The following is a 20,847-nucleotide window of genomic DNA, read 5'->3' as shown; positions in this document are numbered from 1 at the left end:
TCATTGTGCAGTTATTTATCATACACATGCATTACACCACTGCTGTGCATCTGCTAAGAGTTGTGTTTCACTCAGAAAATTTGTGGTGTTTGTAGGTTTTATTTTCTGACTCAAATGGTTTGAGCTTCTCTGAGTTTTGTGGGGGATAGGCAAGGGGCGACGGAACAATGCCGCGATGTTAAGCTGTCAGAACGACCACACACAAATCCCGCGGGCTGATTCGAATCCAGTGACAGTCTCAGTTGAAGTGAACGCAAACATTCTGGACTAATCTGTTCAAAAAAACTGTCATATCTGGGGAACGATAACACGTACGACAGTCTCGCGTTTTAATCTGAGAATAGGGGACGTGCTGATTAACAGGTCAGTATGTTATCAGAAAAAACATACTTGTGGGATCACACAGTCTATCAGAGCCCTGTCTTATATCACAGCTGCAGCATTTTCATGTGATTCAGAGCTGATAACTCCTGTCGACTCATATAAATACCTTGATGGCGATTATCTCTGGGTAAATATTGTAATATGGACATAAGTGCCATCTGACCTTTTGGGCTGAGACACAGATTTGATAAGGGTTGCCGTTGAGCTAATGGGGTGATTTTTACCCTGCCATGTGCTTTGCCCTTCGCGGCGGTATAAATATAGGGCGAGAAAATACTGTCAGCAAGCACCTGTGTTGCATCCCACTCCAACCAAAATGCCTTGTATTGGCATCAGATAGACTTAGAGTAATCTATAAAACAGTTGGTACAATGTGAATGGTCTCGGTCTTCTTGTACTAAAAAGCCCGGTAACGCTGTGATTCTGGCGGAGGTGTACCAATGCTACACTGCCTTAAATGGGCAACCGAGATGCAGACCTGAGCTTTATTACAACATGACTCTGATTAAGACCAGACTGGTCTGTCTGCCGCCAGTTCCAAGCCACAATCACATCTTACGCTGGGACTAGGCTGCATGTGTGTGTGTATTTGTGTGTGTGTGTTGACTCTGATGGGGTCTTCTATCTGTCTCAGTGCACAGATGAATTTTATCATTTTGAAATGACTTCATTGCTCTCTTCCAATGCAAGGTCCAATATTTTTTCAGTTCTTCTTTTTGCTTTGTGGTAATGTATATTTGTAATAAATTCCATCATTATAAATAGTAAGGATTGTGCTATGTGCTGCGCAGATGATGAAGTAGTCACAACACACCTTGAGGAGGTGCTACGATGCTTTTTGGAGCCAGTTCTCATTTTTCAATTCATGCCTTTTTCATAGATACCAAATCCAACAATAGAAATAAGATTTTCTCTTATTTGTTATTTTCAGATTTACCTCAGCTGACCCTCATGCTGTGTAAACTTAAGAGCTCTTTTCAAGCTAAATTTCTAGCATACACGGCACAAGTGGTTTCCATGCCCTCTTGAGAATATTGATCTTCTCTATCTCTGTTCCCTCCATATATATATAAAGGATGTTTTTAGCCTTGTACCCAAAACCAAACTGAATATATATTATTAATGAAAACTGTATTTTTCATGGCATCCCAATATGGCTGTTTGAGTTTTGTTTACTTACCAATGTCTCTGTGTGTGTTTGTGTTGCGATTACCAAGAAGTCTAAAGGCCAAGTATATTTTCAGTATTCTGTACATTCTGTGTTTTGTGCTCATTTTTCTTAAATGAGCACAAGATATCTACAGCAAAAGTTCATGTTTATAAATTCTCAAAGGCGCATTTCACATGCATGTGAGAAACATTCCCATCCACTGTTTATACAGACTGGTGATTTTGTGCCATGTGAAAACATATCCTTGCACCCGTATCTGATTGAATGTAATGTTGTTTTTCAGTTCTTGGGGGTGTCTGTGGCTCCGTTGGTAGAGCGGGCGCACTTCCAATCAAAAGGTTGGTGGTTTAATTCCTGGACTCTCCTTTTTACATGCCAAAATTTCCTTGGGCAAGACACCGAACCCTCCTGCAGTTATTCCTGATGGTCTGGTTCACACCTTGCATGCCACCGTGGGCGTGAGTGTGTTGTTTGAAAGGTTAAATAGAATCCAATGTAAAGCACTTTGAACATATTATTCAAGAGAAGACGATTTTATGATCGGTTATTTCGTGGACATTCAAATGGTTTAAAGAGATGTTGTTATCCCATCTAATACATCCATCAATCCAAATGGAGGATGCCTGAGGGGATGTCATTTTCCAATAACACACTGTTTCAACCTGTTTGCTCTCAGATAACCTGCTATATGAACTGACAGCATCCCCCAGGACCAATATTATCAGATAAATCAGATGCTGTGTTTGATGGCTCCGCATATGAGCAAGCCTTTCATTGAGAAAAAAATGCAAAGAAGTAGAAAGGTCATTCTGCAGCTTTGGCACCACTGCTTCTTTTTCCACATATTTTCTTCACAGTGTGAGCGCTCATAAATTGTTGAGTCTGGTTATACCTTTTGAAAGTTTTGGCCCATACAGTTTCCTCAATTAGGTCAAATATTCCCTTTTATAATTGCTTTAAGGTCATTGTTCAATTGTTTAATTGCTCAATTGTTCTTAAGATTTTAAGGGCTTTTCCTACATGTTTTGAAGATTCGTTTCTCTGCTGTCATCTACTGGCGAAAAAAGATAATATCACTCTAAAGCGCAAAGGTAAATCAGAATCAGAATCACAAAGTCTTTATTCGCCAGGTATTTTTTCAGAATTTACTGTGGTTTGTCGGTGCTTAACGGACGAATATGGAACACTCATCAAATTAAAAAATGAAATCAGAATAAGAGTAACTGGTTGTGCAAATGAGCGAGTGCTGCAAAAAGGGGCAAAAAAATTATCCAATCCAATAAATTGGGAGAAAGAAAATCCTATGAAGGACTCACAGCACTGATAGAATACAGTGGATAGTTAACAATTAAAAAACGTAATTACAAAACTAATGTTTGATATTTGGTCACTTTCAATTGTATTGTTCTCATCAGACCTCACATTCTGGTAATTCTATTCTACTTATCACTTGACACTAATTGCCATGTAAGAATGCTCTGAACAGATTTAATGACTTATTTGTGACCAGTTCCCAAGTAGAAAATACATTTCTTATAGTATTAGTATTGGATCCGTTTTTAAATTTAAAAAAGCTCATAATTGCCAAAAAGATAGTGAGGCTGTAAGATTAATATTGACAAATTGAGCGATTAAAGAAACTTTAAAGCTCTGTAAAACCCTAAAGATTTTAATGCAGTTATATCGGGCACATTTAATATCTATTTGTCGAGATGTCTTCAGGCAATATGTAATACAAGGAAAAAGAGGGACATTCTTTCGTACTTTGTTCACATAAAGTATGTACATTTTTAGGAAACGAATAGATTTCTTTTCAGCATTTCATCTGATGACACCAGTGAAGAACAAATTATAATTAATTGTGAATAATTTTCATTTAATTCATAATTACATCACAAGAAAACCATATAGCTTTCAACTCATCAAGTTGATTTTTGACTATATTGGGAAACCGATTTGCATTGTTGCAACACATACACATGTGTTTTGAGGTGTAGATAATATTGGGTAGAGATTATAGTCGTCAAATTAGATAGTTTTGAACGTTGATTCCTTTCAATTGTAGTGAAAGGGCAATTGTATTGAAACTTATAGGAACTTTCCATTCTAAACAGTAATTTAGCTGAATTATGAGTCCGCTCTGTTTGTCCCTCGTCAGCTTCCGTAGTTACGTAATCAAAACGCGCCTGCAGGAAGGCGTAGATGTCTCGCCAAGAGTTTCTGACCTACAAGTGATCATTTCAACCGTTAACGGTGAGTTAAATCACGCCGATAATGGTCAAAAATATTTCGTTTCCTGCATAAAAATCTGTTCAACGAAGCTTCATAAAGATAACTTGGCAAAGAATGAGAGGTTGTGACATGGAAGTCTGTTGTATGTATCGCAATTAAAAATGACAGGGGGTTCCTGAGGATGTCGCTAAAGAAGGCGTCCGTCCACGCCAAGTGGGTCATCGGCAGAGTGGTCGGGACCAAGATGCTCAAAACCGCCAAAGTGCGGGTGACAAGGCTTGTCCTGGACCCTTACCTGCTCAAGGTTGGCAGTTTATTACCCACATTGTCTTATGAATCCATTATAACGTTCTGATTAGATTTTTTTTAATTATTATTACTTGAACTTAATACTAATGAACATGTTAGTTGCTGATTTCCAACTGATCAGTTTGTGTTTTCATTTTGAACAAGTGAAAAAAATAATCAATTTGCTCAGACATTTACACAAAAATGTCTTAAATTAAGCACTTGTAAACAATCAAATATTGTCAAATACATGACTTGTTTAAAACCACTTCACTGTTGATGTATTTGAAGATAACTAGTACCAAATACTGCTTATCCCTTGTAGTACTACAACAAGAGGAAGACCTACTTTGCACATGATGCCTTGCAACAATGCACCTTGGGAGATATTGTCCTTCTGAAAGCTCTACCAGAACCCAGGTCCAAACATGTGAAGCACGAACTGGCTGAGATAGTCCATAAAGTTGGACGGGTGGTTGACCCGCTTACAGGGAAAAGTGTGGCAGGAACTCAATTTTTGGAGCCTCTGACTGACCTCCTGCCTCATCTGGAGTCTGAGACGACGTTGTCAGAAAAGCTGCAGGAGCTGAAGATCTCGGCAGCCTCCGACGAAACCGTTTCCCCTTCCACGCAGGCTCCCACTTCATCTTCATAAAAATTATTTTGTGTTGTGTGCATTTAAATGTTACTCTGCTACCACAGATTTTTTTTTATGGTGTATGTATTATTATGACAAGTCTATGATTCAAGTCTCTTTTTTGATAAATAAAATTGACTTGAAATACACAATGTAATGCACAAACTGATTATTTTAAGATTACCCTGATATGTTTGAAGGATTAGAATTTTTGGAAAGACTTGAAAGGATTTGATTTATTTAAAAAGCCTAGTTGCTTAATATTTTGCAATCAATTTCCTTCATTAATCCATGAATGTGTGTATAGTCGTGATTCAAATAGACCACTTTATAAAAATACTTAGTACTGAAATCTTTGTTATTCACACTTGGTGTGGCTGGGGTGGCATTTTCAGGAGGACCTGCAGCAGTTCTGTATTGTCATGTGTAATATTGAGGTTTACAGAAGTTCATTGAAATATGGTCAACTGCATTCATTCAAACCAAAGTCATGACCAATCTAATCAATCAGCTAATATAAAGTTTTTCTTTTCCTCATGTCCTAATATGTTACAAAGCAATAACATACCAGCATGTTAAATTTTTTGCTTCCTGGTTTTTGATGTTGTATATGAAAGGAGGAAGAATAGAAATGAGTGTTGGTAGGAAAACCGGACAATTATTGCCACTGTGCTATCAGTGTCTTCCAGTGCAAGTAAATGCTTTCGTCCCTGGCAATAATTTTCAGTTTCATCACCCAGAACCTCATAATTTCATGCACTAAATTAAATTAAATTGAAAGAAATACAGAGGAAAACTTTAACGACTGAAAAGCCAGTTTATCGAATGAGGACATGATGTGGAATCAGTTTTTCTGTGGAGTTTGCACAGTAAAATTTAATTTTTGTTAACTTTCATTATGCAACGGAATATTATTTTGCAGATCACAACATGTACATGCAAACACCTTTTACCCCGGAAGCAAAGATTGCCAGAACTGGTTTTCATTTGGACACGTATATCTGTCTAAATTATACCCCATGACAGGTGCACCTACACTTTTGTACATATGAAAACGTTTGACTTTCTTTAAATTATTCAAGAAAGACGTGGCAGTGTTTGGTATAGTGTCGTGTACTGCAGTGTATTATACTGTAATGAAACGTAAAATAAAATTACTGTCCCATTACAAAGGAAAGGCGGGGCATTTTTACATTCACCAAAGTTATTTTTCGCGATGAATATACAAAATATTACTTTAAAGAGAGGCGGATAATGTGTAAATTGAAAGTCCACGAGTGAGGATCTCTTCCTCACTCATAAGAAAAATCACTGCCGTTTCCGCAAGATCCATACGAGATCCCGTCGCCGTTCGGGTACCTATCAGAGATAAGCTATCTCGGCTCAACGCCGCGTCTGAGCGGTCTGCGGCTGTAGCCGTAGCTACACGGGTAGCGGTAGCAGGCTAGTCAGTGAAACATGGCGACCAGAGTCCTTCAAAGAGTGGGTAACGGCCTCAAACACACGAAAAGCGGACTTCAAGTGAACGGGCAGCTCGGCGCGACCACGAGGTTAGAACCCTGTGAATGTGAGCGGGCGGCGCGTTTGTCGGAGTGCAACTTAAACTACGGTTAACTATTTTGTAGTTTAGCATCAATGACAAACTCCGGTACGCTAGGGGGCTAAGCTAAGCCTGTCGACGCTAGCATCCGCCGCGTCCAGTTTCGTCGGGTTGTAATTCAATGTTAGCCACCTAGCCGTAACCTTGCCTACCCTGCTTGTGAGTTTTTCCACACAAAATTACGAAGTACCGTGTACAAGTCCAGTCGTTATTTAAGCCCAGTGTTTCGCCGTGTCTTTTTTTACGTGTTTCTGTCACATGCTTACAGAAAGTGAACGTAAACCCGCTATTAAATATCTGTAACTCAACTTCAAGGTCAAAATGCAGCTGTTTTGGTCAGTCGAAAACAATATTCCTGGCTGCTGCAGGGCTTGTTGATAGCTTAGCTGCGCTAAGAGCATTGTACAGCACTAATCCAAAATTTGTTGAGGTACAGATTTTTCGGAGTAATTGGTTAAACCAGGTACCAGGTCATGGTTACTTCAGTTGTCAAGCACTCAAAACAACTCCTCAGACTCAGCACTGACACTTGGTGGCACTTTGTATTCACGCTTTTGCCAACGGGATGAGCGGTGTAGAGGGGCTGCTTGGGTAACCTTTCAGACTAATCCTTCCGTTACAGTATTAAAGATTAAACCCTAAGCTCTGTATTGCTGGACTCTCAAGCAAAGTTTCAGTGTTGTGTGTGACGAAGGCAAGACAAGCCGATTTGGGCAAAAAAATTGTTGTAACCTTCAATGACAGTTGCGCACTTTTATAGATGCAAGCAACATTCAGGTTCAGTGCAAGACTTGAATCATATTCTCAGTCGACATTACTTGAAGGCCTGCTAATTACGAGCAAACAAGAAAAATAGATACAGTACGGTGTTATGATACTTTTAATTTGACTGTTTAATCTTGGCTTTCGTCTTAGAGATGTGATTAGTTTATGTAAAATGTGAACGACTGTGAGATATTCGAAACTGCATTTACAAAGTATCATGTGTTTAATATGGGAATCTTGTCATTCCTATGGCTTCTGTTGACTCCCTCTCCTGTTGTTTCTAGCAATAAAGTCCGTAAATGTACTCAAAATTTACTATTTGTGTCTAACTTTTTTTTTTCCTCACCCTAGAAGTCTCTCAGCCTTCCGTGAAGACAGCTGGTTCAAATCTCTGTTTGTGAGAAAGGTTGACCCAAGAAAGGATGCTCACTCTCACCTTCTGGCCAAGAAGGAGGACAACAATCTGTACAAAATTCAGTGTATGTAACATGATAGTACAATTTCACATTTAAAAAAGGACTGACATTCTAACATGAAGAGTACACACTTCTGTAAAGTAGTGTTGTATAAAGTCAAGATTGTTCTGGGTTTCTTTGCAGTTCACAATGTAAAGCCTGAGTGCCTTGATGCTTACAATGAACTTTGGTAAGGGGTGTTTTTTCAATATTGATGGTTTTTGCAATCAAACAAGGTGAAACGTTGTGCTCTTGTAGACTTTATGTTTATTTTATGTATTTTTCAGTGAGGATGTCTTGCCTTCCATTCACACTGACCCCGAATACCCTTGTGAGCTAGTGGGCACCTGGAACACATGGTATGGAGAGCAGGATCAGGCAGGTGAGACCATGGCTAGTCCGGCCCTGTCTTGTCACTTACTAACTTGTAAAGTAAAATCCCAAAAGCTTTTCAAAGGCATTTTACTAGTTTTTTTTTTTAATCTACCCATCGTGGGATTAAAGGCACATTCTATTGTACCTGACTGAATCTCAGTTGACTCAGCATTAATGTCAATAAAAGAATTATCAGAATACTTTATTTATTGATCCCCAAGGGGGAAATTGCATAATAAAATATAATAAAAAACAACACCAGTCACCCAGTTTTGGAATTATACTTGGAAATGACAGAATTAAGTTTTGAGTGCTGGAGTCATTGATTCAACATAAACAAAATAATTAATCATGCTACTAACGTAAGCAATGGAGAAGCTAACAAAATTATTTTGCTCATCACATTTTCCAGCTTAACATACAGTCCTCTGCGTTTGGCATTTGCATGAAGTAGAAGTTAAAAAAGAGCCCCGCCCTGCATTGTTTATAGTGACATGTATTTTCTGCCAGCTTGGAACAGTCTTTTAATTGTTTTAATAGGTGTGTAGCTGTGAGTAACTGTGTGCCACAAAACACCACTTCATTTGTTCAAGTGGTAGAAAATAATTTTATGTTCATGATTTCACATGGATCGATTCATTCAACTTTATCATGTCTGTTCTGGATTTTGGAGGGCAGAAAGCAAATTTACAAACATACCTGTTAAAACTGAAACAATGTCAGCCAAAGAAATGTTGTGTTTCTCCTGTACTAGTTCACCTGTGGCGATACCGGGGAGGATACCCAGCCCTCACCGAGGTCATGAACAAACTCAGGCAGAATAAGGTAACAGATGCTGGGATCATTTCAGATCAGTAAAACATTTGGCATGGCATGGTGCTTCTTCCTGCACCCATGTGTTGGATCAAATTCACCTGTGATTTTCTTGGTTTTGGACATAATATTTTAAGATGTTTTGCAAGCCTAGGTATTTTACATTCAGACTGACTCGAGTCCATCCTCAATGTTGTTACTCTGTAAATTACATATGTGTTTCATTTTGTTATTACTGGCTAATTGGCACCTGAAATTCACCGATGTCATCTTAAGCAGCACAACAGCAGTTTATATTTAATGCTAATTTTATTGAATGAAAAGAAAAATGTTTTCTCTACCTTTAAGATTGTCTTTGACTTAATCCCTACAAAATGAACTCCTGATACAGGATTTTCAAAAAAATATTTACCCCACAACCAGCTCTTGAATGTTTCTGTTCCGACACCAGCAAACATTTCACACATCCACCAACCACATTTACCTGGTATATGTTCAGGCAGTTTTACAGAGTTTTACCTTTCTTCTTTTTCTTTTTCTTCTACTTCTTCCTCTCACCATTATAGGCGTTCATGGACTACAGAAGAGAAAGGGGGAAAATGCTGCTGTCTCGTAGAAACCAGCTGCTGCTGGAGTTCAGTTTCTGGAATGAACCTGTCCCACGGCCTGGATCCAACATTTATGAACTGCGATCATATCAACTAAGAGTAAATATGTTATTTAGTTCTCTTCTAAATGTGTATAGTCGTAGCATGCAGGTACACTGTGTACATAATTTTCTGTTATTTTCCACATGTCTCCCCCCCTTCTTGGTTTTCTTGCAGCCAGGGACAATGATCGAATGGGGGAATTACTGGTAAGTCATTATTTAATTTTTGATGGTTTAAGGAGCCTGTGAGCCCCAATTCACAGTTGTTTTCACAACAAAGCAACAGAAAAACTTTCTCAACTATTTTTATTGGTTTTACAGATTGTAGCAGATGAATATGAGTCAACGGTACTTTTTAGGCACACTATGCACGACTCTTAAGCATGACCTGAAATGTTGCACGTCGTTCATAAATTTTAAGCATAATTCATTCACGTTAATCTGAAGGGAGGCTGAAAATAATTTGTAAACTGCCACAGAGAAGTTTGATTCGAAGGGGTGAATTGGGGTTGTTAATGAGAGTCCCATCAATAATTTTAAGTCAACTGATTGGTGCCTGTGGTTTAATGTTACAATTTTTCAACGTCAGGCTGCTTTGGTTTGTGATACCCAACTGCGGGTGTTCTGCAGGGCCCGTGCTATAGACATACGCCAGAAGAACCAAGAGGCAGTTGGAGGATTTTTCTCACAGATTGGAAGTTTGTACACCGTTCACCATTTATGGGGTGAGGACTTTTTCAGTTCATACAATAGACTCATGGTAAAAGTTTATTCCCACATGTTATGGTCAAACTCTATCACTGTGTTTTAAATAACAAATCAGTTAATAAAACATTTGGTATGATAGCGATTTAAAAAGGGCATGTCTGTTTCAGCTTACAAAGACCTTCAGTCAAGAGAAAATATCAGGAATGCAGCCTGGCAGCATGAAGGCTGGGATGAGGTTGTCTATTACACAGGTATGCTGCTTGTCTCATTCCCATAAACTTCCTGACCAGGATATAAAAACTCTCCAAATTTGAAGAAAGAAACTAACTTTGGGCACACATTTTGGTGACATCGGGCATCTGATTCTAATGCTATCTTTTTGTTTTGCGCTTCAGTTCCTCTTATTCAGCACATGGAATCTAGAATAATGATTCCTCTGAAGAACTCGCCTTTGAAGTAACTGCCAACATGCCGGGGGAAACTTCATCGAACTCAACAGCTGCAGCAACTATCACAATGATGTGGAGTGAATCCTACACTGCCAGGGAAATCTGCATTACATCAACATCTCCTTTTAGCTTTTGTTTCCTTTTTTGCTTCTTTCATTTTTACCCCATCCTGTGTGAGCCGAGAATGTTGTATTTCACATGAGGTCTAAGAGGATAACCAGACTTGTATATGTTACATCAGATACTGTTACTCATTCAAAAATTTGCTCAACAGTCAAAATATTATCAATATTAACAAAACCTTCCTAGTCTCTATCATTAAAGCATAAGAGGCAGGTGTTGTGATTTTCAATCATGATGAAAAAGCTATCTGGGGTTCAATGTTGACATGCAACGAGTACTGCAAATTTCAAATCTTAACTCTTGGCAGTTCTAGTGCTGGTCACAGGGGCTGGCAAAGTCTTAACATATGTTTCATCACAAAACTATACCAAAGCCCCGCACAGCTGTTTCCCCCATCCCATTCAACTCATATCACTGCCTACACTCCAAAAATATGGGGCCTGGCAACACCAGTTGCTCCTGCCACAAAGCAGGAACACACATTAAATCGGGCATAGAGCTGGCTTTTAAAAACAACTCAATCTGGATCACAAAGGTTGTTAGTTAATAGGTGGTTAATGTTAACTGAGATTTGGAACCCACAAACATAATTTCATCAGATTAGACATACTTCAAACAGAGCCTAAACCAGTAATTTATTGTAATTTTCTAAGAGATGGAATGTGTTACTGAGTGGTACATTTTACCATGTTGATGCATCCCATCTTGGGATGCATCAATTTGGGATCTTAACTCATCTTGGTGATGCTGAAACCTGAAGTAGAATGATCAGTTGTTCAGTACAGTCAGTTGGATTTTGTTCAGTTTGCAAAAATACTGTGGTTCTTGGTCAGAAAAATACTGTTTACAAATCAAACATGTTTTATCATTAGTGAAGCTAATTCTAACGGACAGTGGTCTATACTATTGCCACACACGTTCAGCGGAGAAAACTAACATTTGTTTACGTGGCTTTAGCCAACTCAACAGATTGGCATGTTGCAGAATTAGATGGTTGGTTGGATGAGTATACAGCATGTAAAACCTGCAAAAAGCACACAAAAACAGAAAAGAGGAACTGTGTTTAAAACATGATAACTGTTTAAGATTTGTTCAGTTCCCTAATCAGCCTAAATACATGAATATCGTTATGAGGTTTCCGCTTCTGTGTTTCTCCGCTGTCCAACTGACCAACTCTTAAGTTGTTTTTTGCAACATTGGAATGCCAGTAAGTCATCTTGCTTTCATGATGGAGATAATATTATTCATGTGATTTATTTTCTTCAAAAACTTTTCATTTGTTAACTTTCTTCTTTGGCTCTCCCCTATATCATGTAATTGGGTGATTGTTTGCTGTAACTGGGATTAATTGGGTTTTAAATTGTCAGACTATAGATCTTCATAGGTGTCTAATGGGCAAAGCCAGTTTTTCATCAATACTGAGTCTGTAAATGAATTATCTGGACAGAAGCAGAGCAATATCTTAATATTGTGAATGTGAAATGCAGTACTTAAATGAGAGTAGTTGTACATACTGAATTAAACTTCTGATGAAAATTGGAAAATGTTTTGTTTATTTTAAATGACTGTATTTGAACCCCCCCCATTACCTTTCCAACCAACTTTAATTCAAATAAGTTTTTTTCAGTGTTAATCCCACAATTACTAGATGTACTTGGAGTTAGAACTGCACCTCATTGAATGTCTTAAATGGGGAAGTGCTCACAATCTTTACAGACCCTCTATGATGTACATTATCATAGAACGTGCTTTACAGGTTCTGTAAAGCACTTTGCCCCTCTGCTGCATTAAAAAACTATAAAAAACAAACCAGCCATCTAAACCAGCCCTGAAAAAGTCTGAATGAAATCTCTCATCTGCAGCAGGTTAAAATGAAGGGATCAGGCAAAACATGAGCTTTATTCAGGAGAAACTTGGTAAACGCGATGTTAAATTTGTTGAAGATGTGTGATTATTAAATGATCAAATTCTGTAAAACCTAACTAGTCAATGTCAAGTGACAGACCAAAGGTCTGGCTGTGGGCAAAGAATGGTCTGGTGATCAGAGACAAGTTCTAGTGACAGAGCCATAAAACAGCCTGGGGCAATATTTCTGCTGCATTTAGGTATGTGGGAAATCTCAATAATCCCTTGAGCATCTCTGAGGGATGAATTGAGTACTTTTACAGTCAACGATAATTCTAATAATATTACATTTTATTTGAAATTGCCTTTCTTGACACTCAAAGATGAAAAGTACTTGCAGCTCCACACCTAGAAAATGGTTGTGAAACAGCAGACTGTTGTATTGATGCCTTTTATAGGCACACAGTTTTCAGTAGTAGCTAGTTTTTTCGCAGATGAGTCCTTATAGAAAAGATTTACTTAAAAACAACTCAGTGCATCAGTGTAAGTATGTAATTGTAGAATCTATTCAGACTCATTTAAACAAAAACATGTTGACAGTCTTCCTGCATGTATTTATCATAGTACTATCCACTTATTCAAATGCTATTACATCTATAACAGGATCATTTTTGTTAAAAGATATCCAATATTTAGAGACATCTTGATAGGTTCATTTATTTGTACATTTGAAACGGATCCAGAGATGATTTTTTTTCTTGCTGAGATTATAAAATAACAACTACTCCCACTGACAACATTTGAATTATAAATCCTGAAAAAAACGTCCACCTATAGATGTTTATTACACATTGTATTAAAAAATTACAAACACCTTTTTAATTTCATTTTTCCACTTGATACCTTAATCCTCCATGCTTTTAGCTACCTGAATTGGTAGTTCTGTCGTTAAACAAAAGCCAAGTGAAAGACACCTTAAATAAGGATTTATTAAACAAGTGAAGACAATAGGTAAATGTTTTGAAATAACTAAAGTCTATTCTGTCCTGAAGAAAATGTATACGCTCGAGTGTTTCTTTCAGTATTTGTCAAGCTTTTACCCCAAATCTCCCATCTGTAGACGCCTTCGCTAACTGGAATGTCCGAGCCCAGACGTGTTCAGTGAAGGAGGCACGACAACACGTGTGGAGCCTTCTGGAAACCGACTCCCTCTCTGAACGCAGCCCGAACATCGCGGACTCCTTCCGGCGATACTTTTTTCGTTTGCTTCGCTGGTCGTGCTGCTTCGCCATGGCTGCCGTAAAAGCTCTAAACCCGAAAGCGGAGGTGGCCAGGGCCCAGGCCGCCCTGGCGGTTAACATCAGCGCGGCGCGGGGGCTCCAGGATGTACTGAAGAGTAACCTGGGGCCGAAGGGGACCATGAAAATGTGAGTACCGGCGGAGCCCTTTGTGCAACACGCCTCGCTAAGCTAACTTGCTAATTCGCTAAGTAACGTAAGCTAAAGTTAGCCACCTCGTGTTGGTAGCTTGGAATTCAAAGTGTCACTGTCGAACTCTATAGAAAGCCCATTATTTTGTGAAACTTTTTTTTCCTTTCTCTAATTACATTTAGTGATATTGCAGTTGAGTTTAGGCCTATTTTAAAACGGATATCGGTGGTTCCCGGCGCACGTTGCCCTGCCCAGTCATCGTCAAGATTCCTCTCGTCAGTTGCTAAGACCAAGTTAGCAGCATAGCCGTTAGCAGACAGTGCTGCAAGTGCCTCTGACTCAGATCTGTGGGATTTATGTCATCATGGATTTGTCACTAGAATAGATTATAGATGCGTTGCAATAATGATTGAACGGAATGTGTATCCGTGGATCCCAAGTTTATATTTACAGTAGCTTCCGCTGTCTTCCTTAGACAGCCAACATTATCAGGAAGACGCTAAATTGCGTGAGAGACATGGGTGATTGACAACTATGTATTCTATACGTCGGTGCATGTTGTAAGAGCATTTTCATAGTTCAAAGTAAACTATATTTGTTTTTGCGTATTCGCAGGCTGGTGTCTGGTGCAGGAGACATCAAGCTGACCAAAGATGGCAACGTCCTGTTACACGAGATGGTAAGGAAGTTAGTCTGTCGATCGTAATGTAAAGCTGCCTTGTCCTACTCTTATGTTACACAAAAAGAATTTCACATTAATTTCAGGTTTCATTAGCCTATTAAATGTGTTTTCACTTGCAGCTAACACTGATTCCTTCTAAATTCACACTTTAAATGTGCTGCATAATGTTTAAGATAAAATTATCGCACCATGCCAAAATATAGAGTTCAAAATTAATCCTGGCACCTTATGTATATTGTTCTTCAAATCCTTAGCAAATTCAGCATCCGACAGCATCACTCATTGCTAAGGTTGCTACAGCGCAGGATGATATTACAGGGGATGGAACCACCTCCAACGTTCTCATCATTGGTGAATTGCTGAAGCAGGCTGACCTCTATGTGTCAGAGGTAAGTAAGAAAGGTTGTTTACTTAAGATTAAAAAGAAATTGTATCATTTACATTATAATCGTTTGTTAATGTCGGTTGGGTGTGTCTTCATCGGTGTGTTTATGTACCAGTACTCTACAGTATCTTGCTGTTTGATATGGTAGGGTCTTCATCCCAGGATAATTGCTGAGGGCTTTGAGGCAGCAAAAGAGAAAGCACTAGCTGTTCTGGAGGAGGTGAAAGTGACCCAGGAAATGGACAGAGAAACTCTCATCAGTGTGGCCCGCACCTCCCTCAGGACCAAGGTCCACGCAGAGCTGGCAGACCTGCTTACCGAGGTGAGACATAAATGAATGAAGCCCAGCGTTTGTCAGTATCTTCTGATTGCCTTCAATGTTTCTTCTCATTATCGTGAGTCCTTTCAAACTACTTTTGCCGTCAATCTTGTAATTTGTTGTTTAACAACAGATCTGATATTGTCTTTTTTTTTTTCTTTTTTTTTTTTCTCCTCTCCTATACAGGCTGTAGTGGATGCTGTCTTGGCAATCTCCAAGCCCAATGAGCCAATCGACCTCTACATGGTGGAAATCATGGAGATGAAACATAAGACCGACTGTGACACACAGTGAGTTTAGAACACAGACAAGTGCTTCAAAAACAATCTGTCCATCACCAACCCATCAATGCTACCACCTTTTGTTCCTCAGGCTGATCAGAGGGTTGGTGTTGGATCATGGTGCCCGGCATCCAGACATGAAGAAGCGGGTGGAGGATGCCTTTGTGCTTACTTGCAACGTTTCGTTGGAATATGAAAAAACCGAGGTCAACTCTGGCTTCTTCTACAAGAGTGCTGATGAGAGGGAGAAGTTTGTTGCTGCAGAAAGGAAATTTATAGAAGATCGTGTGCAGAAGATCATTGCCCTCAAGAACAAAGTGTGTCCCAATGGGGAGAAGGGCTTCGTTGTCATCAACCAGAAGGTACTACACACAAGGGAGTTTCAGACAGTAGACCGTTGAAATCCTTTGTGATTGATATTTAATGGGACCAGAGTGTACAGTTAGAGAGAGGATGAGAGACAGGGCTGTGCAAATGTCTTAAATTGTCACCATGTTGCCAGTTTCATACAAATACCCAGAATTAGAATTGCATTGCCCTTTTTCTGCATTATGCTGATAGAACACTGTCAAAGGGGACAGCGTTCCACCCTACCATGTTTTATTTTTATTTCAGTGTCCAATTTCATATGATTAAATATGAAGTCTTAATCAGACTTGCTCGGTGCACAGTGAACACCCCAGGGTGCTAACGTGGCTTCTCTGGGTCTCATGCATCTGTGCTAGACAAACTCTGATCTGTACCTCTGCATTAGGAGAGTTCTGCTCTCACCTACATGTATTCAGCGGATCAGAACACAATTTCTTGTATGTCAAATGTCATGTGTGCAGATTGTCTAAATTAGCAGTCTCTAGCCTGTCTTGTACCAGAGTGCAGTTTTATGCAGGAAAATGTTTCCACGGACCAGTTAGAGGTGCAGGTGTTCAATAATAAAAACTTCTGTTAGTTCACAGTATTTAATCTGAATACAGAAATTAGGCAATTACAATATTAAGTGCGGCAGTAAAGCGAAGGCGGAAACAGTTGTTTTTGAAAAGAAGATCCAGGAGGTCTAATGAAAAAATCTTAATTTGTACCAAGAAAGATTTTTTCTTTTTGTGGAACAACGGTACCAGATGATCCGCGCACTGGTATCGGGGGTTGGGGACCACTGTTCTAAATTAATGAAAACAAAATAAGAATCTTATTAAGATGTATCTCCTTTCTGAATAGTTGTTTTTTTTTTTGTTGTTGTTTAGGGTATTGACCCATTATCTCTAGACGCCCTTGCCAAGGAAGGCATTGTAGCTCTGCGCAGGGCAAAGAGAAGGAACATGGAGAGGTAAGAAATGACAAGTTCTCTTTTTTTTTTTTTTCTACATTTCTATGGTGCAGGGAAATTAACTCCTGGAATAAAAACTGTTAAGTCATTTGCAATACAATGTCTTTAATCTTCAATGAGACTTTCAGTCAAGCAGTCATTGAGGCTGATAGTAAAATTGATGCTAATCTGCATTCTTGACTCAGAATTCCCCAGTTGGTATTTTTGCGTTTGTCTAATTTAGAAGGAAGTTTGGCTTTTTCAATACATTTTTCATTCAGTAAACAAGGCACTGCAGACAATGTGACTACTGCAAATACCCCTACATCCTCCAACCCACGAACGGCTTCAGTCATCTTATTTTGTCATTTTCCCATTGATTAAAAAGTAGATTTAGTCTTGGTTGCACAAGAAACACCAAGGGATGTTCATGTTCTTCTGTCTGGTCTGTCTTCTGTGTCACAGTGACAAGTCTTTCCTCTTTATTCAGAGTGTCAGTCTCTTGTCTAGCTGATCGGAACCAAACAGTTTATCCAGGAAGTCAATGTCATTCATTTAAAAAAAAGTTACTGAGAAGTCCGCTGTTTTTATTCTGCATGATGATTCTCAATCAGACTGAAATTAAAAGGCCTAATGTGTGTGCTAATTTGTTGGCAGACTCACTTTGGCTTGTGGTGGTATTGCTATGAATTCAGTGGATGACCTCACACCAGAATGCTTGGGCAATGCAGGGCTGGTCTACGAACACACGCTGGTGAGCGCTCTGGGCATCTGTAAATACTGAAAATTAGCCACATTGTTGATGTTAGAGCCTCATTATTTGGTTGTGATACCGTTTTGAAGGGAGAGGAGAAGTACACATTCATCGAGAAGTGTGGGAACCCCCGCTCCGTCACACTACTGGTGAAAGGACCCAACAAACACACCCTCACACAGATCAAAGATGCTGTACGCGATGGTCTGCGGGCCGTCAAGAATGCCATCGAAGACGGTGAGATACTTTAAGTATGGTGTTAGTAAATCTTAATCTGCGCTGACTTTATTGCAAACAGTCCTGATTTACAAATGTGATACATACATGTAAATAATACATTTTAATCTAAAACAGGGGTGGGCCAACTTTTTGGCCCAGGGGCCGCATTGGCTTAAAATTTGACAGACGGGCCGGGTACGATACATATTTAAAAAAAAGCATTTGTTAATAGACTCGTCTGACATTTGCTTTCAAAATAAAACCAGTTTGGGTTTGAAGGGTCTGATCTTTGCTTGCATTTCATGCATAAACCGGTTTTTCCCTTGTAGCTTCATGTCGAGGTCATTCATGCGTGTCAGTGTGTCCACAGTAAAGGCTAAATCACAAAGCCTGTGTCATTCACCTCAGGAAAATTCTGAAGTGTTCTCAAGTAGCTCCAAAAATGAAATAATCTCCTGTTTGAGCTCCCACATTCATTGACCATTCACATCAAGTATGAACTCTGTACCAGTCTTTGGCGGGCTGGATAAAAAAGACCCAACGGGCCGGATGTGGCCTGCGGGCCATAGTTTGCCCACCCCTGATCTAAAAGTAGTTGTGTCACACTTGCTTTTTAGCTTTAGTCATGTTATTTCACTTCCTTCTGGACATGGAGGCTGTGTAATCTCTTCATTAGAAGTTTTCAGGGGTAACCTGCTATTAGTAGCATTATTTACATAATTAATCCGGATTTAATACGACTGCTCAATCTTAGTTTAATAATGAAATCTTCAAATTGTTGCATTCGTGTTCTCACAAAATGTCTCTTTAGTTTAAGTTGAAGGCTTATAAGACAATTGAACTAAAGCAGCTTGATGTGTTGAATATTTGCATCTTATTTGTTAAATGAACTCAAGTAGGATCAGGTTTTGAACATCACAAAACCTTAATTTTGTTCTATCCAATTGGATTTGAATTTTCTTATCTAATCTTTTGCTATATTTATGCAAAGTAACTGTTAACTTTTGTGCCGCTTCTGGGGTTGCACCTCTTTAGTCTACATCCAAGAGTTCATACCTGAAGAAAAATAACTTACTTTAAATTCCGTCAGTCATTTCTAATCTAGCCGTCCTCATGAAAACAACACCAGCTACTCTAGTACATTTCAACCTCTTTTGCAAGATGAACACCAGGGGATGCTAATGAGCTTCTTTCTCAGGTCCTAAGTCTGAGCTACAGGGACTCAAGCTTTTTCCTGTGCATTTGAGAATATCAGTCTTATCTTTGTTATTCAACTGATCAGAAAAACACAAATACGTTTTATCAGTAAATATGCGTCCTTGTTTGTTCGTTGGTTTGTCGTTTGTTTACTGACATTTCCTCATTGTCATCCATGCAGGCAGTGTAGTGTCTGGTGCAGGTGCGTTAGAGGTGGCCATGGCTGATGCTCTGGTGAAACACAAGCCTAATGTGAAAGGCCGGGCCCAGCTGGGTGTCCAGGCCTTTGCAGATGCTCTTCTCATCATCCCCAAGGTGATGGATCCATAATGTCTACATAGAGAAGGCTTTGCTGTGTTGTACAGCTAATAAAAGCTGTGGAAATTCCACCTTTTTACAGGACAAACAAGCAGAACTATAGTTCATATGCTTGTCTGTGGCTGTTGATTCTACTATGTGTATCTCCTCACAGGTTTTGGCCCAGAACTCTGGATACGACCCACAGGAGACTCTGCTAAAGTTGCAAACAGAGTACAAAGAGTCCGGTCAGCTGGTTGGAGTGGACCTCAGCACAGGTTAGTGCAACACGCAAGAGGTCTCTTCCCAATTTAAGTATCAAAGTCTGAACATATACTTTTTGGATCTTACTTCAGCTAAACACATCACTGTGATATTTCACTTTTGTCAATGAAGTCCTTTTTCTCCCACTGTCTTGTATGCTTTGTGGTGGATGTATTGAAACATGACGTGATCTCCGTCATGCACTGTCATGTCAATGGTTGTCAGCCTTAACCTTCATAGACTTTGATATTGATGAGTAGATTTGCTATTGACTACAACTTCAGTGATGTTGACCTTGGGTTGCTGCTTTTTGTTGTTAGGGTGTTAATTATATTTGTGTGATTAACCCTGACTGAATATGCTCAGGCAGATTTTAATCTGCCTGAGCATTTGAGACCTCAGCAAATGAGACCTGGTCACTTTAAAAAAATCATCACTGAGCTGTTGCTTGCAACCCTGATTTTTTTAGTCATTTGTATTTTACCACTAAATTGATCAGTATAATTTACATTTAAGCTAAATCTTGCTCTATTTTCCTCAGGAGAGCCCATGGTGGCCGGAGAAGCGGGTGTGTGGGACAATTACAGCGTCAAGAAACAGCTTCTCCATTCATGGTGAGATTTTACTTGCATACAAGAATGTGTGAAAATATCCTATTGCTCTTCCTAAACTCTCTTACATTTTATTTCTTTGCAGTACGGTGATTGCCAGCAACATTTTGTTGGTGGATGAGATCATGCGAGCTGGAATGTCCTCTCTTCGAGGTTAAAGGTCAACTTTAGAAGCTGTAGTTGTCCCGCGCACAGGGATCGTTGTTTATCAGTTAAATGTATTCCTGTCTCTGGCCCTCGGAAGAAGCCCGGGCTGATGGACTATCGCTGAAATACCACAGCATCCATCACAGCATCAGAAACCATTGTTGCTACTCATGATTTTCTATCTTGGAATTGTCAACGCCTCCCCATGTAATGATTGGTTATTTATGAAATTTTGTTAAAGCACTGACGTATGCCTCTGTTCTGTTTCAGCTCATTAAAAGTTTTCTTGGCTCTTGAATGTTGTGGTTACTTTTATTTTCTGGAAAGTGAATTTTTACTCAAAATGAAATATGCACATATCAAAAATGGTTTACTCAGCTTTTAATTATATCCATTAAGCATGAGGCTGATCAATCATGGCAGAATCACTTGCACATTCATCTCAATTTTCTGGCTGGCAGTTTTTT

At 39.2% G+C, this 20,847-nt stretch overlaps 3 protein-coding genes and 1 non-coding gene across 4 annotated transcripts; all 4 read left to right on the top strand.

The window, feature by feature from the left end:
- Positions 1 to 3,736: 3,736 nt before the first annotated feature.
- mrps17 (mitochondrial ribosomal protein S17) lies at positions 3,737 to 5,847 on the top strand. Its single transcript, XM_086177064.1, has 3 exons — positions 3,737 to 3,808; positions 3,956 to 4,091; positions 4,401 to 5,847. Exons 2-3 carry the CDS (start codon positions 3,969 to 3,971, stop codon positions 4,728 to 4,730), a joined length of 453 nt encoding a protein of 150 aa, XP_086033190.1. The 5' UTR covers positions 3,737 to 3,808; positions 3,956 to 3,968; the 3' UTR covers positions 4,731 to 5,847.
- A 238-nt stretch (positions 5,848 to 6,085) lies between these two features.
- On the top strand, positions 6,086 to 12,193 carry LOC147216810 (protein NipSnap homolog 2-like). The gene is made up of 10 exons (XM_086176921.1): positions 6,086 to 6,262; positions 7,429 to 7,556; positions 7,677 to 7,722; positions 7,820 to 7,914; positions 8,662 to 8,732; positions 9,287 to 9,427; positions 9,545 to 9,576; positions 10,000 to 10,094; positions 10,245 to 10,328; positions 10,473 to 12,193. Exons 1-10 carry the CDS (start codon positions 6,171 to 6,173, stop codon positions 10,535 to 10,537), a joined length of 849 nt encoding a protein of 282 aa, XP_086033047.1. The 5' UTR covers positions 6,086 to 6,170; the 3' UTR covers positions 10,538 to 12,193.
- A 1,466-nt stretch (positions 12,194 to 13,659) lies between these two features.
- cct6a (chaperonin containing TCP1, subunit 6A (zeta 1)) lies at positions 13,660 to 20,678 on the top strand. Its single transcript, XM_086177077.1, has 13 exons — positions 13,660 to 13,921; positions 14,540 to 14,603; positions 14,861 to 14,995; positions 15,140 to 15,313; positions 15,497 to 15,600; positions 15,683 to 15,953; positions 16,830 to 16,912; positions 17,549 to 17,645; positions 17,735 to 17,882; positions 19,243 to 19,376; positions 19,534 to 19,636; positions 20,164 to 20,236; positions 20,319 to 20,678. Exons 1-13 carry the CDS (start codon positions 13,785 to 13,787, stop codon positions 20,389 to 20,391), a joined length of 1,596 nt encoding a protein of 531 aa, XP_086033203.1. The 5' UTR covers positions 13,660 to 13,784; the 3' UTR covers positions 20,392 to 20,678.
- On the top strand, positions 16,255 to 16,391 carry LOC147216809 (small nucleolar RNA SNORA22). The gene has a single exon (XR_015109105.1). It is a non-coding gene; the product is annotated as a small nucleolar RNA SNORA22 (small nucleolar RNA).
- Positions 20,679 to 20,847: the final 169 nt, after the last annotated feature.

The sequence above is a fragment of the Fistularia commersonii genome, chromosome 29 (genome assembly GCF_037954325.1).
Source record: "Fistularia commersonii isolate RoL2024-O1a breed Wild chromosome 29, RoL_Fcom_v1.0, whole genome shotgun sequence".
Classification (NCBI taxonomy): domain Eukaryota; kingdom Metazoa; phylum Chordata; class Actinopteri; order Syngnathiformes; family Fistulariidae; genus Fistularia; species Fistularia commersonii.
Note: the sequence above shows the minus strand (reverse complement) of the source record. Positions and strands in the feature narration are given on the sequence as shown.

Coding starts and splice junctions, on each gene's coding strand:
- LOC147216810 (XM_086176921.1), top strand. CDS start 6,171: ATGGCGACCAGAGTCCTTCAAAGAGTGGGTAACGGCCTCAAACACACG. Junction 7,723..7,819: donor GATGCTTACAATGAACTTTG/GTAAGGGGTGTT, acceptor TGTATTTTTCAG/TGAGGATGTCTTGCCTTCCA. Junction 7,915..8,661: donor TGGAGAGCAGGATCAGGCAG/GTGAGACCATGG, acceptor CTCCTGTACTAG/TTCACCTGTGGCGATACCGG.
- mrps17 (XM_086177064.1), top strand. CDS start 3,969: ATGTCGCTAAAGAAGGCGTCCGTCCACGCCAAGTGGGTCATCGGCAGA. Junction 4,092..4,400: donor TGGACCCTTACCTGCTCAAG/GTTGGCAGTTTA, acceptor TATCCCTTGTAG/TACTACAACAAGAGGAAGAC.
- cct6a (XM_086177077.1), top strand. CDS start 13,785: ATGGCTGCCGTAAAAGCTCTAAACCCGAAAGCGGAGGTGGCCAGGGCC. Junction 17,646..17,734: donor TGGTCTACGAACACACGCTG/GTGAGCGCTCTG, acceptor ACCGTTTTGAAG/GGAGAGGAGAAGTACACATT. Junction 17,883..19,242: donor CAAGAATGCCATCGAAGACG/GTGAGATACTTT, acceptor TCATCCATGCAG/GCAGTGTAGTGTCTGGTGCA.